This window comes from Octopus sinensis, unplaced genomic scaffold (genome assembly GCF_006345805.1).
Source record: "Octopus sinensis unplaced genomic scaffold, ASM634580v1 Contig17961, whole genome shotgun sequence".
In the NCBI taxonomy this organism is placed as follows: domain Eukaryota; kingdom Metazoa; phylum Mollusca; class Cephalopoda; order Octopoda; family Octopodidae; genus Octopus; species Octopus sinensis.
This window is the reverse complement of record NW_021835457.1, coordinates 103398-119823: the sequence shown is the minus strand read 5'-3', so window position 1 is coordinate 119823 and position 16426 is coordinate 103398. Positions and strand designations below refer to the sequence as shown.

General features: G+C 33.5%; 1 protein-coding gene across 1 annotated transcript; it reads right to left on the bottom strand.

The window, feature by feature from the left end:
• Positions 1-14524: 14524 nt before the first annotated feature.
• LOC115231251 (thioredoxin domain-containing protein 9-like) lies at positions 14525-15233 on the bottom strand. Its single transcript, XM_036500004.1, has 2 exons — positions 15171-15233; positions 14525-14980 (listed from the first exon to the last, which is right to left on the bottom strand). The coding sequence occupies exons 1-2, from the start codon at positions 15231-15233 to the stop codon at positions 14525-14527; spliced, it is 519 nt and encodes a 172-aa protein (XP_036355897.1).
• Positions 15234-16426: the final 1193 nt, after the last annotated feature.

The window sequence follows — 16426 nt, the reverse complement described above, 5'->3', positions numbered from 1 at the left end:
GTATTAATTTCAACACCGTGTTTTCCGACACTTGATTATGTCTGGGTTTAAACGTTACGTCATAAATATTACAGAATACAATCAAATTAACGAAGAGTTAATCTGGGTATTCCCGAAGGTTATGAATGCCCGAGGTCGACGACTGTTAGCCTAAAAATCTTCCCATTTTTGTCAAAAATGATAAGTAAAGACTTTATTTGAATGGGAAAATTGAAATCATAGTAATTCATCCGGACTGTCTGGCAGAGATGTAGGCTTGTTCACTACATTTGATGTCTCACAGAGGCGTCAACAAAATTGAATTTCTCTGTCACCGACATTACTTTGTCGTGAAAAGTGAGGTCATAAGAAAATTCATTTCAGAGTGCGATGTATATGAGTTTTTGTTTCACCTAAAGTTAATCTGTTTTATTACTGAATTAGAACTTGAATGAAACTAATTACTTTATCGTTTCTGGTCCGAATGTGTTAGATAAAATTGACCTTATTGATCTGAAAAGTTTTAAAAACTTTAATTAAAAGTAAAAAATGTATTCTATAAGTTATTGACGTTTATAGTCGATTTTATGATTATAATTATCTCAGTTTTGCTTTTGTAGGCCAAAGTTGAATTTAATATTCGGTTTATTCCTACAATATAACGATGCACTCGTTTTCCAATGTGCGTGCATTGTAATAAATGCAATTATGCCATAGAGTAGGGTCGGCAAAGCGGGCTTGCGAGCCTTTGATGGCTCTTTGAGTCTTAAGTAGGCTCTTCAATTTTATTGTTTTTATAACTGTTTATTTGTTTTTATATATGATTTTTGTAAAAATATTTAAAAGTTTACATATTTACTCTTAAATTTTGCTTATACGATATAGCATGTATTTCAAACTTTGGTTAAAATTGGCTTTTTCATTTTTAATTTTTTTGTTAATTTTTTCTTTATTAATAATTATTTTGTTAATAAAAAAATGTTTACATATTTAACATGAATTTTTGGTGGTACATTATATGTGCCTAGAAATAAAACAAAAAAAATCTATAATGCCCGACATTTTCAATCAAAATGGACTGTATCTTGCATTCACATCTAATTCAGAACAACCTGTGAAGAACTTTTTAACGATTTTTCAAATAAGGCAGAAATCGTGAATAAGATAATGACAGTAAAGTCTCTCGAATCCGCCAATTATAACTAATAAATTCTCTTATCCGCCATTTTTTTATAATGAATCCGCCATGTGTCCTAATTTTAAATAATTTTTGAATTAAATTTATTTATAAATAATCAATTTATTAACACGTTACATCTGTCTTTGTTGTTGTATTAATGAAACGTAACTGTACCAGACCTAAGAACAATCAAAAATTTAGATTTTGAAGTTTATTCAAACAAATGATGAATTATCTTTACTAACAAGATAGAAAAATTTTACTTGTTTAAAATCTCCTGCACATAAGGTGAATTTCATGAAATTTACATTGAATTAAAACATATTGAGATGTTATTTCTACCACCTAATACAACATCTTTTTTACAGCCCATGGATCAGGGTATAATTAAATCGTATAAATGTAACTTCAATTCTCTAAAATTTTTTAATATAATTAAAAAAATTGAAGCTGGGACAAACCCCTATGTTTCATACAAACAACTAAGCATAAAAGATTCAATATTATTCACATATTAATTATGCTTGGAACAAAATAGAAAGTTCCTTAATTTTAAATTGTTTCACTCATGCAAAATTGACTCAAAACAATGAAAATATTAATTATGAAAATCCCTTAATTGAAAATTATGATCATATTCTGGAAAAAATAGATATTATTGATCCATTAGAAGAGAGTCTTTATATTAAGATTGAATATAACGAAAGTGAAGAACTTGAATTAAATAATTCAGAAAAAAATAGAACAAGAAATTAGCGAAGAACCGTGTGAACAAAGTCAGAAAGTTGTTACTATTAACGAGGCTTTTATCGCTTTAAACAAATTAAAAGAGTTTTTATTTATTTTTTTTATTTATTAAAGACCAAAGACGGGTAAGCCAGTTAATTATAATAATCCCCGTGATCGCCGATCCAAACGAGGGAGATCCTACTGAAAGGTTCGATCCTGCCCGCATGATCGGCCTGAGACGACGATGTCCCAGGGTCTGAGATCTAGAAGTCCTTTTTCGGTAGGCATTAAGTGCCTCCTGAGCGTTGCCATATCCGGTTGGAATTTTCCAACTGACATGGTGGACCCCATAACGCCACGCTAAGACCGGAAGGAAGGTAAGAGATCCCCATTTCCAACTGTGTCGTGCCAGAATTACTTGTTGCCTCACGGGCAGGGGAACGATAAGGAGAATTGACCCCAGGATGAAAACTGGCCTCAGTTCTGTAATCAAGAAGAATTTTTTTAACAAAACAAGTTCGAGTGTTAATTAAGTGAATTTATGATGCTAATTCTTTGATTGAGAGGACGCGCGAATAGATAGGCAGTTTCCGCGCAATATCGCGAGCGAAATGCGCTGAAAAACCCAGCTAGACTCACGTCTCTCGTGACTTTTCCTCGAGATCATCAAACCGATTTCTGAAAGGAACTCCAGGGCTTTCGGGCCGATTATCCCACTCGTCTCGAAAGCCAGGGGGACGAAAAGGCAGGTGTTCTCCGATGAGGCGTACTTTGCGATTTTTTTCGCTTCGGCATCTGCGGAAGCTGAGCCAGGGCGGGACGCGGAGTCGATGAGAGATGACGAGTAAAACGAGTCGACACAGGTCACGTCCCAAACGAGAGCGAGTCCCCGCTTGAACGGGAATAGCGTGGATCCATCGGGACGTTTTCCGTCACCACGGTCTAACCCAACCAGCTCCAGGACCGAAGGGAATCCGGCGGCGGTGAGCGCGCGCTCAACAATATCGTTCAAGGTGGCATGTCTGGGTATACGGCCGGCACTGAGGCGACAAGAGAGGGGGTGTAGCCCTCTCCTGTCAATGGCTTTTCCGCATTTGCACTGATGTGACTGGCACATCTCGATCCCAAGGCGTAGACACAAACCAATGAGGACGGATTCGTTGTCCAGGAACATTCCAGCAGAGGAAATCGGCAAAGCGTCAAGCCAATCGGCCGAGTGGGGTTGACAGGCACAATTAATGCTTGCAAAAAAATTATTTTCGTAGAAGAATTTTTTAATATAGAAAATCTTGAGTATATTGAAAACATTGGATCTTCAATCTCGAAAAAGAAAAAGTCGAAACTTACTGATTATTTTGGTTTTAATTAATTTTTTTGGCTTAATAATTTAAATTTTTAATGGATTAAAAAATCCATAAGTCTCTCAAATCCGCCAGATTTTTCCGATCCTCGAAATTTGCGGATTCGAAAGACTTTAGTGTAACTTTATCTGCAAAAATAGTAGCCTACAGGACTTTTAAGGTGTCTTCGAATGTGTCTGTTCAACAAGTTTCTGACATGAAATTGGCTAATTCATTTGCAGTAGATGAATCATGTGATATAAATGACATTGTTAATGTCATACTTAGGTGTTTTTGTTTGTTCGTTATGTGTGTCGAGGTTTCCTGAGGCAATAAGTTTTGGCATTATTGGCTTTAAAGTGTCAAATTCGTGGTGAATATCTTGTTGGCGCAGTCGTAAAATATTTTGAAACGAATTTTATTTCTCTTAATAAAATCGTTGCTGCACGCATACTGGGATCGAGAAAGGGATTTATAACGCTAATTAAAAAGAGAATTGACCACGAAGTGATTACTCTACATTTTATTATCCACCAATAAGCACTATCTGCGCAAACGTTTGACATTTTCAAAATGAACGTTTAAATATTAAAATGTTTAAGGATTTTAGAAAATAAAAGGTAACTCTATCATTCGTTATAAACCCTCTATGTGCTAAGTCAGCACTTTAAATTTATTGCCACTTGAAATTAAAGCAGTTGAGTTCGAAATGCAGCTAATGGACTTGACATGTAAGGAATTATGGGTATCAAAGTTAATTCGCCTTTCAGAAGAACTTGAAACCTTGGAACATAAAATGATTCAGTAAAATTAAAAGTGATATTGATTTTATACTAAAGAAAATTGAAGATTTGATTTTCAAAAAGTGGAATTTTCTTTCAGATTCTTTTTATAAATGTCTGCTAATTAAATATCTGAATTGTAAAAAAATATCTTCAAGAATATTACAAGTTCTAATTAAAAAAATTGACAATATTTGGGTCCACTTATATGTGTGAACAAAGTTTTTCGTACATGAATTATATAAAATCGAAATTAAGAAACAAAATTACAGATTCGAATCTGAAGTTTAACCTCAGGTTAACATTAACGAGTTACGACTCAGAGATTAGAAACTACCAAAGAAATGAGGCTAATTAATTTTATTTTTTAATGAATTCTTAATTATTTTTTAAATGAATGTCTATTTAATTTTATGAGTTTGAATTTTTGATTTGGACAAGTGTAGAAGTAGCCTCTTCAATTTTTCGAAATTTCCAAAATTATTCAAAATTGGCACTTTACCAAAAGTATTTACCGACCCTGCCATAGGGGATAAAGTTGTAAATTAATTTTTTAATCTTATTAAAGTTGGGATTGTAAAGGATTACTGGACGAATCTAGCTTTATGTTGAATAAATTTGAATCCAAGTATTCGGTACTTGCAAAGTTGTCAAAATTTTGTCAAATTTTTATAATTTATACTTTCAATGTTTTAAATTCATTTTGGTGTGTGAAGCATTGAATATTTAGGAACTATTAATGTTCGATGCATAATGTTTGAATAATATTGCATCTTTTAAGTTTAATTTTTTGTATGCAATATACTGACTTATTCCAGCTTCAATATTCTAAATAATATTTAAAAATTTAAGAGAATTAAAATTTCATTTTTACGATTTAATTTTACCCTGATCCAGTGGTTGCAAAAACGACGTTGTATTCCGTGGTAGAAATATTATTTAAATTTGGTTTAATTCAATCAAAACCTAATGTAAATGTTATAAAATTCACCTTGTATGCAAGGCATTTATCTACAACAAGAAAAATTAGAGAAATGGTGGATTCGAGTTCGAAAATTCAATCAAGAATTTGCAAAACTCTAGAAGGATCAAACGAACAACTAAATATTGCCGCTTTTAGGAGATCTTGCGAAAAAATAGGGAGATTAAATACCAAATGACACACCCGCCGCATCTCTAAAGATATTGTGAAGAACGTTAGGGAAAAATGACGACCTTCCTTAGAGAAGCTGGAATCACCTGATTAGTTATTTTGTGTTTTTAGACGGTGGTCTTTGTTGAATAATAATAATTTTAATAAAAAATTAATTCTAATTAGAAATTTTATAACAATGCAATCCAAAATACCGGAAATATTTTAACCAAAAATAACAAAATACTTTTAAAATGGAAAACCGTTAAAACAAGAATTATTAGTAAGAACAAGAGCCATTAGTAAAAATAAGAGCGATTATTTTTAACCGATTCAAAATATAATACAGCGTCCCTTGATCCTTATCGACTGTTCTTCTATAGCTCCCTCAATTTGGGAAATCGGTGAATTTTCAGAAGCACAATCGGCTTCACCAACGATTGCATTGACAGAGTGCAAATTTGTTGGCATATTTCCAGCATCTGTAGGGTCGCAAACAGCTTTTCTAGTGGGTCCGCCCAACCCCAGATCCAATTGTCTCTCGCTTGCATTTAAATCTCCATCAGGAGAGCCCTAGGATTTACTTCTCTTAATTCGACAGAAAAAGACATGCACAATACGACGACAAAAATCGGTCAGGAAATATATAAATGCAAATAATAACGAAGGACGAAATTGAATTTTTTAGAAAATTGAAACAATTCAATAGAAATTTTTTAATTGTAATTTTGATCAATCAAAGTATAAATAGAAGCTATGTCCATTCTATGGACGGTGACAGGGTATAACAAGAAAGACTAAATACAGAAAATTTAGTAGCATTTAAGACCACGAAAATTTCAGGATTGCTTTAACTTTATACCAAACCATTTATATTGGCTGGAAAAAATCCTTAGACCGGTGGTTCTTAACATTAAGGTGTTTGCGGAATCTTTAAAGAAAGAGCGGATTTTGTGGTATACAGCGATACAAATAAAAAACGGAACACTCATTTTCTCGATTTTTTTCTATTGAATGATTGATTTATTTTAATAAAAAATCGAATTTCAAGCTATAATCTTAACTTTTGCCTTTTATAAAAATCCAAACGTCAAAGATTTTAATATGTATTTAAACCAAATTTTTTTCAAACAAAATAAAAAAGAGAACAATGGTAGTTCAAAATTTAGTATGACCCCCCTGAGCATTAATTGCGTCTAAAATTCTGTTCCGCATTGTTCCAACAAGGGATGTCGCATATTCTATTGAAAGATCATTCCAAATATTTTTTAATTCCTCAAATAGGTCACTCTTTTTTTTAATTCAGTCCCTTTTATTTTATGTTTCATGAAGGCCCACACGTGCTCGATTGGATTCAAATCGGGACTTTGAGGAGGCCATTGTAATAACTCAATTCGGTGCTCATTAAAAAAAATCTTTAGCCACCTTGCATGTGTGCTTTGTATCATTATCTTGCTGATAAATTGGAGATCGGATTCCGGTTTTCTCCAAAAAAGGCAACAAATACGAATGTAGTCCGCCAAGATACTTACATATAAGTTCCCATTCATAATTCCCTTTATCCAAACAAGTTCCGAAAAACATTCCGATGTAAATGCGCCCCAAACCATTACGTTCCCTTTTCCAAACTGACTGTTGTAGTAACATTTTCGCTTAAAAGCCTTTGTCCCCTTTTTCTCCAGACAAATTTTCTTCCATCGGGATTAAATAGATTGAATTTCGATTCATCACTAAAGATAACTCGATTCCAGAACACATTCGGCAACATGTTCCACTTAATGCACTGAGAAAGTCTAGTCTTTTTGTGTTTTTTCGACAGATATGGCCTTTTCGTAGGCTGAAACGTCGATATGTTCAGTCTTTTCAAATAGTTCCTCACTGTCTGTGATGTGACAGCAGTTCCCGTTTCAGAACGTAAAATTTCCGAACATTTTACAAAATTGAAATCAACGTCAGTTTTTGTTCACGTTGAATTATTCCGAGATCATCAGAGTTAAGTTTAAATCTTCGTCCTGAGCCTTTTTTTCTCTGGAAGGAATCATTCATGGTGAAGTTTCGAATGACTCTCGAGATGGCACTCAGAGATCTTCCGGTCAAATTTCTTATTTCCCGATATGACTTTCCGACTTTATAATACGTAATAATTTCTGCTTTTTCTTGTAATGTAAGTTGTAAAACCATGTAACAAGAATCAACACGTGTAATAAAATAAAAAATGGTTTAAAAAACTCTTTTGTTCTCTTTTTTATTTTGTTTTGTTCTCTTTTTTATTTTGTTTGGACAAAACTGGATTTAATTACGGTCCGAAATATAAGTTGTTTTTATTTTTTTAAAGGCTAAAGTTATGTTTGTCTTCTAAAAATTCTATTTTTGTTAAAATAAATCAATCATTCAATAGAAAAAAATCGAGAAAATGAGTGTTCCGTTTTTTATTTGTATCGCTGTATTTCTAGCACCCGTAAAGTCACAAACAAGTTTTCAGTGGCTTCCTCGGTCCCAAGCCCAATTTTCCTGCGCCCGATAATTTATTTATATTTAAAAAATACATACTGTGTATTTTGGTAACATAATTTATTGTGTATGTTCTATTTGATATTACTGATACTGTTTTTGACTAATAAAGACTTTTAAAATTGAAAACCGTTAAAACAAGAATTATTAGTAAGAACAAGAGCCATTAGTAAAAATAAGAGCGATTATTTTTAACCGATTTAAATTATAATACAGAGTCCCTTGAATTTTATCAACTGTTCTTCTATAGCTCCCTCAATTCGGGAAACAGGTGAATTTTCAGAAAGAAAATTAGTTTCATTAACGATTGCATTGACAGATTGCGGAGCCGATTGTCCTGCGCTTGCATTTAAATCTTCAACAGGAAAGCCCATAGGATTGACTTCTCTCGATACGATAGGAACAAACATCAGGAAATTTAATATAAATGCAAATAATAACTGAAATTGATTTTTTTAGAAAATTGAAACAATTCAATAGAAATTTTTTATTTTGAATTTTAATCAATTAAACTAAAAATAGAAACTATGAAAGAATATCACATAGATATAAACAAAACAAAAACGCGATATTTAATTAAAGGGTATAACAAGAAAGACTAAATACAGAAAATGTAGTAGCATTAAGACCACGAAAATTTCAGGATTGCTTTAACTTTAAGCCAAACCATTTATATTGGCTGGAAAAAATCTTTAGACCAGTGGTTCTTAACATTAAGGTGTTTGCGGAATCTCTTAAAGAGCGGATTTTGTGGTATATTTCTAGCACCCGTAAAGTCACAAACAAGTTTTCCAGTGTCTTCCTCCGGTCCCAAGCCCAATTTTCCTGCGCCCGATAATTCATTTATATTTAAAAAATACATACTGTGTATTTTGGTAACATAATTTATTGTGTATGTTCTATTTGATATTACTGATACTGTTTTTGACTAATAAAGACTTAATTTGAAAACCGTTAAAACAAAAATTATTAGTAAGAACAAGAGCCATGAGTAAAAATAAAAGCGATTATTTTTAACCGATTCAAATTATAATACAGCGTCCCTTGAGCTGTATGAACTGTTCTTCTATAGCTCCCTCATTCGGGAAACCGGTGAATTTTCAGAAGGAAAATTAGTTTCACCAACGATTGCATTGACAGATTGCGGAGCCAATTGTCCTGAGCTTGCATTTAAATCTCCAACAGGAAAGCCCATAGGATTTACTTCTCTTGATACGATAGAAACAAACGTCAGGAAATATAATATAAATGCCAGTAGTAACGAAGGACAAAATTGATTTTTTAGAAAATTGAAACAATTCAATAGAAATTTTTTATTTTGAATTTTAATCAATTAAACTAAAAATAGAAACTATGAAAGAATATCACATAAATATAAACAAAACAAAAACGCGATATTTAATTAAAGGGTATAACAAGAAAGACTAAATACAGAAAATTTAGTAGCATTTAAGACCACGAAAATTTCAGGATTGCTTTAACTTTAAGGCAAACTATTTATATTGACTGGAAAAAATCCTTAGCCCACTGGTTTTTACATTAAGGTGTTTGCGGAATCTTTTAAAGAGCGGATTTTGTGGTATATTTCTAGCACCCGTAAAGTCACAAACAAGTTTTCCAGTGGCTTCCTCCGGTCCCAAGCCCAATTTTCCTGCGCCCGATAATTCATTTATATTTAAAATACATACTGTGTATTTTGGTAACATAATTTATTGTGTATGTTCTATTTGATATTACTGATACTGTTTTTGACTAATAAAGACTTTTAAAATTGAAAACCGTTAAAACAAGAATTATTAGTAAGAACAAGAGCCATTAGTTAAAAATAAGAGCGATTATTTTTAACCGATTTAAATTATAATACAGTGTCCCTTGGACGTTACCAACTGTTCTTCTATAGCTCTCTCAATTCGGGAAACCGGTGAATTTTCAGAAGGAAAATTAGTTTCACCAACGATTGCATTGACAGATTGCGAAGCCAATTGTCCTGCGCTTGCATTTAAATCTCCAACAGGAAAGCCCATAGGATTTACTTCTCTTGATACGATAGAAACAAACGTCAGGAAATATAATAAATGCCAGTATAACGAAGTACAAAATTGATTTTTTTAGAAAATTGAAACAATTCAATAAAATTTTTTATTTGGAATTTTAATCAATCAAACTAAAAATAGAAGCTCTAAAACAGTGCTTCCCGATTAGTTTTGAGTTCGGAATCCAAAAATTTTAAAGCTAACCTGGCACCCCAGTTTTTAAATCTAACAGAGAATTTTATTAAAAAAATCATTTAAAAAATTATTTAGGTTTCTTGAGATTTTTCTTGTCTTTTAATCTTAATTAATTCTTTTAAACGCGGTTTTTTGTTTGCTAGTGCAATTCTGAGATCGTTTTCAGGACTAAGAGAGTTTCTGTTTTTATTTTTTATATATAGTAGAGATGACAATCCAGATTCACATAGTCAAGTTGTTGCAAATGGTATCAGAACTTACAGTGCTTTCTTTGCAAGTTTCGGTAACCCTGCTTGCAAACCGCACCAAAAAACCTCCAAAGAATTTAGTCGTATTTTCAGTGATTTAGATGTTTGCAATTCAATCAAATCGTCTTTAACCTCGTTTCTATCATCCATCTTTAATTCTATCCCGGATAGAATTATTTGACAAAGGAATCTGCTGCAATTTTCGTGAGGCGTCTCGGAAATAGTCTCGGCAATAGTATGCGGCTTCTTCGATTTTGCAACTTCATATGCTACTTGGAATGATGCTAAAAGTAGCGCATGCTAAAGGAAAATCCATGCTTCGGAAGCGTTCCTTTAATATCATATCTAACCATTTTAGCCCTTCTGACCTTTTATTTTTTCTGCGGAACCCTTCCAATTAAATTATTATAACCAAAAAAAATTTAATGTGAACATTGAGGCAATTTTTATCATACCATAGTTGTGTAATGGTTGAAGTTATTGTTGACAACTGTCAATATTGAAAACCCCATAATTAAGTCGTTGGAAAAGGTAAAAGTGTGCGTATAGGTCTTTTCGAGACATCTGGATATTTTGAGATGTATGTTCTCCAAAAATTAAAAAGGTCATCTTTATAAATCTGTTTTGAATTGTATTCTAATGTCAAATCAATAAGATGTTAATATTCAATTGATGTTAGATTTGCTAGTATTATCTCAACATTGAATGAATTTTGAACTCAACTGTCTTCAAATTTATCTGAAATGTTATTTTTATCAACGGAAGCCAATCAATCAAGTTTTTATTGTAATCATAGAGAGAGAGTGACAGGAATTAAGAACGGATGGCAAGGCAACCGAACTCTTCTGAGCGTGCGTCCCATTCATCTGCCGTGAGCCAGAGTTAAGTCAACAGTGACACTGAATATAGATAGAGGATTCACAGGTTTTGGAGCCCGGTCTTCTAAACGCGGGAGTCCACGAAGTATGACGGGATTGCCCCCACCTCGCAACACAGGTCAGTATCGGGTGTTCGGGTTAGTCAACCATGGGTTCACTGATTAAAGAGGAATATACATAGTTTCGACCGATCAATGCCCGGTATTTTAACGAGGGAGTCCACGGAACATGACGGTGATGGGGCTAACCACCTCCCAACCCAAATCAATATCTGTAGTCCCACTTAGTCAACGACGGAAAGACTGATGGTGATAGATATGATATTGACGTTCGGACTGCTCAAAACCATATGCCAATATTGGGTGCACCACGTCCAATATTGGGTGCTTTATAAGGCAGGGACGCACGATGGTTGCCAATATTGGGTGCTTTATTAATCGTAGGTCAATATCAGGTCCAGGTTGTTATGGCGTGAGTATGCCGTTGATATAAAAACAGTTTGATATTTTCTTTAACGCGATAATGTAAATTTATTAAGTTTCGCGTAAATGGAAACTAAATATTCAATTTTCTGTCAACAAAGATTGTTTTCCAAATTTATGTAAATTGAAAATTTTGATTCTTGAGAAACATAAAACGATGCAATACCCTTTCACGTGACAACCATTGTACTTCAGTACTTCAGTATGAAAAAGTAATGATGTATAATTGCATCCCAATTCATTCCACAATATTTTAAATAAACGAGATTGAGATGTCTTTTTCAACATAATTAATAGTTCAGACTCAGACCCTCCCTATATTCCTCTGTTTTACAAAAGTATAGGGTTAACAAAAGCATTGTATAACTTGATACGTAAGGCTGTTACAAACTTGACTTTCGCCATTTTTCGTCTGTTTTGTTAACCTACTGCTGATTTTGTCACAAGCCCAGAATAAAACCGAGTCGAAGGTAAAACTATGAGAACTGAAATCAATGTCAATTTATTTAAGCACTTTCGCGATACCATGAAAAAGCTTGTGCAACACTGGAATAATAAGAATTATTAGTTTGGTCTATTTTCCTCTATCTTGGGCGACGTTCCGTAATATTTCGAGATCTTTCCCGTGTGGTCATTGAAGGAATGATCGAAGAATCAGTTTTAGATTACGAAGAAATAGACGGTGACCCCCCAATCGAACAAATCGGACTATCTACAATAATAGAAGAGACCGAAGCCGACTTTGAGACTGAATTACCCCCCATGAAAGTACACCAATGAATGACCCCCAAGGAGTACCCCTTCAACCCAGAAGTAGGCGAATACGCAGATATTGCCCGCCACGGAATAATCGAAGTGGCCGGTTGATGTCCGTGAATCACAACTAGGGGATGATCTCTGCGGAAACAAAGTGATCACATTCTCAGCCTGTCGTCTACCCCCAGGAGAGGACCAAAGAGTGCTCAAGTAAGGCAGAACGTATAATATAGCTACCTAATGTTCACTCTGGACAAGTATGTGGGGAATGAAAACTATAATTATTGTGGCCCTACAATAAGTGCGTTAATAATAATAAGTTTCCTCATTTGGAGCACGCACTCTGTACTTTATTTTTTAAGTCATTATTAAAAAGAGTAAATGCCTATAGAAACGATATTCGATTAGTTGTTACTAACATTACGAAAATTCGAGACCACTGTAGATTGCAGACGAGGAAACATCTAAGCCTCAGGTATGCTAGGACCATCACTCTTTGTTTACTCACAGAGAAAGCCTGGTATTTCGGAAGAATTAAAAACGACCCCTGTGAGCCTGCTATTTATTTTTTCAATTAGAGTCTGGTTGTTTAAAAATGATACTGAAATCATAATCATTGAAATCGTAAAATATTTCAAAAAACAAACTATTGATCCACTACGCTTTGAAAAAAAAGATAAATAAAATCAAAAATGCCAAAAATCAATGTTAAACTAATTTTAAAAAGTCCCGGATAGTGAACGTTTACTCCCATGTGGTTGTTGTATTTTCGGAATCATTAAGATGGTTTTTGTACGGATAGCTTTTATGTCCATCATCTATAATGAAACTTGTCTTGGCTAATGTGGGTACCTTAAAAAAAGATGGATGATGATGTCAGCAATTCCGTTTTGCGAACTACCAAGACGCTTTTTCGGATTTTTGACAAACAACTAGAATATAAAATCGACATCACTTTTTTCAGAATATCTATTGTTTTACAATTCATTATTTCGGAAAAGTGGAGTTCGAGTAAAAAATAATCAGGTTCTTTATTAAGTATTGCTTTTATAACAGCATTGTAGTTTTGACCAAGAAATGGAAACTACAAAATAAAAGGTAAAATTAAAAACTCTTCGTTTCTTCTAGCCTCATTCATTGTAATTCGGTGTTTTCCCGCTCTTCTTCCTTGATGGCATATAATTTCCCATCTTTTTTGTATTTATGCAAAGATACCTAAATAAATTATTATTGTATGTATTCCATACATTTCCGAAATTTCCCCGCTCAAGCAATCTGATGTATTTAAAGTTCTCAATATACATATTTCTAAAAGTAGTTAATGTTTTATGCTATAATTTCTACTGATACTGAAATTTGTTTTTGACCAACGTCTTTCAAAAAAAGTTGATTTTTTTTGTATAAGAATATAAAACTGTCTCCCGAAACTGATGAATTCAAACAATTATTTGAGCAATTTCCTTTCCCGCAAATGCCACCCTGTAATTATTAAAATAAGTTTTTAACCATTTGAATATTCCGATTATTTCGGATCGTCCTATTTATACTAAATCTTCAATGTTATCTGACTAATTATTTTGACAAAAATTATTAATTATTCCTTTACAATCAGTACACAATTGCTCCTCTACCATTATGATAGTAAATTTTTTTTTAAAACAATAAGGACGTGAAAAGATAGCTAGTAAATTAATTTTGAAAACAATAAAATAAATTAAACTCAGAAAGTTAATATACAAAAAATGTGAAATTCGGGTTTCTCGTGGCGTGATACACTCATTTACTCTTTTTAATCTTCCCAAAAATACTAGGCGTCCACAGGAGGCTAGAGTACGCCGAAGTTGATCTCTATAGAACTATATTAGTTTAAATTGTCCGTATCAGAAAGTCCCTATGCTTCGGCGTTATAGACGAGATTATGTACTGAGTTCTTTGTGCTTTAAACCATTTTCCTTTAGGCTGCACTGTTTGCAGCTGTTTTTTGCATAATCATGTCTTGTTCGTGAGATCCAAGTTTCTTAACTTTTCTCAAGTCTTGGTCCATCTCAGACTTTTATCTGATTCCGCAAACAGTTTGATCCGCTGAATTGAAAAAGATATTCTCGTCTTAAAAGCATATCAAACAAAGAAATAATCCAACTCTATCCATAATGTGTGAACCATCTCAATACCGTTTTTGTAGCCAATATACAAATCAAAAACACCAACTTTGACCAATTAACAAATAAATACTAATAAGCAAGTTTAATAGAAACGACCATTAGAAATGAAAAAAACAATCAAAAATCTTCGTAATCGTCACTGTCAGGATCACGGTTGAAATTAGTCCGACGGATTCCAGATTTTAGTGTCTTGGCAGGTTTGGAAACGAGAGCGGGAGGACGGGAAGTGTCCCCCTCATAATTAATCACTTCCGCACAGCCCAGTCTCCATTCCAACATCTCCGTTGAAAAGTCATCAGTCCCACCGAGACTGTCAAACCCGAGAATGTGCTCCTTCGCCATTCCGTCAACCACGGGGACCATTGTCGGTAAAATACGAATTTTAAGGCGGGAAACAAGGAAAGGAGACTTTTCGACATCCACCTTGCCAAAGAATGTCTCCACATGTTTGGCTGCCAGAATAGTCAAATGTTTATCCAGAATTTTACACCGGAAAGTGGAATCGCGGAAAAAATGAAAGACAGCTCGTTCACTTTTTTTGAGTACATCAAAAAATTCCTTTTCGGTTGTCAGCTTTAAATATATTCAAAGAGGGACTTGATTTAGAGTTCCGTGTCCGTTTTGTCGCCACTCCTCTTTCTTTTTTTGTAAATCTTTTAGTTGTTGAAGGCGACGTTGACGGATAGCCTGTAAGTCCTGTTCGTTGAGATTGTCGAGATGTTCAATCTCCTCGTCGATCTGGATAGTGAGGACTATCCCTTACTTTACTCTCGATAACTGTCGTAACTGTCTCTAATCTATTTAAAAGCATATCCCGAGAATTCATGTCGAATAAAAAAGTACCACAAGAACTTTATTTCTACTATTTCTATAGTAATAAAATATTTTAAAAATCTATAAAAAATAAATCAAAAACAGAATTTTTTATTTAAAAATAAAATTAAAGAATTAGTTTTTATGTATCTCAAAACTCCGAATTGCCACAGAATTGTCCCATCCGTCGATTATTTCAATTTTAAAAATCCTGACTTCTTTTTGTAGGTCGATCACAATCCTTTCAAGTCCTTCACTTTTGGGGATTTCTACAAAATGTACTCCTGGGTACCCGAATGATAAATTCTGTCCATTTTTCGAATGTCAGTGCCACTGGTTGAGTACACTTGCAGTTCTTTGACTAAAATATATTTGAGGGGACTATACTGCCCCAGCCTTCTAGGATTATACGTGGAATGTAGTCGTTTTTTGGAGTTGATAAAACAATATTTTGGGGGAATAGACCAGAGGATAACCAATATGTGTCCCCTCGTCTAAAATACATTTTCAAGATTCACTTGTCGAGGATATTTCCCGGTCTGTGATTCAAGTCATACGACGTGGATAACACAACTTGCATTGCTAGGAAACAGGCGTTATTTTTATTGTTGTTATGTACCCACAAGAAACTGTTATTTTTTAAATTTAGGAGGGAAAATTGTGATTTTCTTTATAATAAAAAATTTTTTATTTTATTTAGTTTTTTTCAATTAGAAAAATTTTAATTTATGTTTTACTAAATTAAATATTTACCTATTAATTAAATAATAATTTAATTTAATCATTTTTGAATTAGAAAAATATTAATATTATGTTTTATTTAATTAAACATTTAATTATTAATTAAATAAAATAATTAATTAGTAATCCCTTGTGGTGCCTATTTAGTGACTAAATGAGTAACATCTACATAAAGGAGCCACCTACATCCGCCAAAGTAAAAATATAAAAAAAACAACTCAGGTTCGACTGAAAACTACCGTGGGTGACATTGACATTGAATTATGGACTAAAGAAGCCCCAAAGACCACTCGCAACTTTATCCACCTCTGCATGCTCTCCTACTACGACGAGACAATATTCCACCGTGTTGTACCCAACTTTATCGTCCAAGGAGGAGACCCAACAGGAACCGGCTTCGGCGGAGAGTCTTCATACGGAAAACCCTTCCGAGTAGTCCCCTTCGTTTATTTCAGGACGAATTTC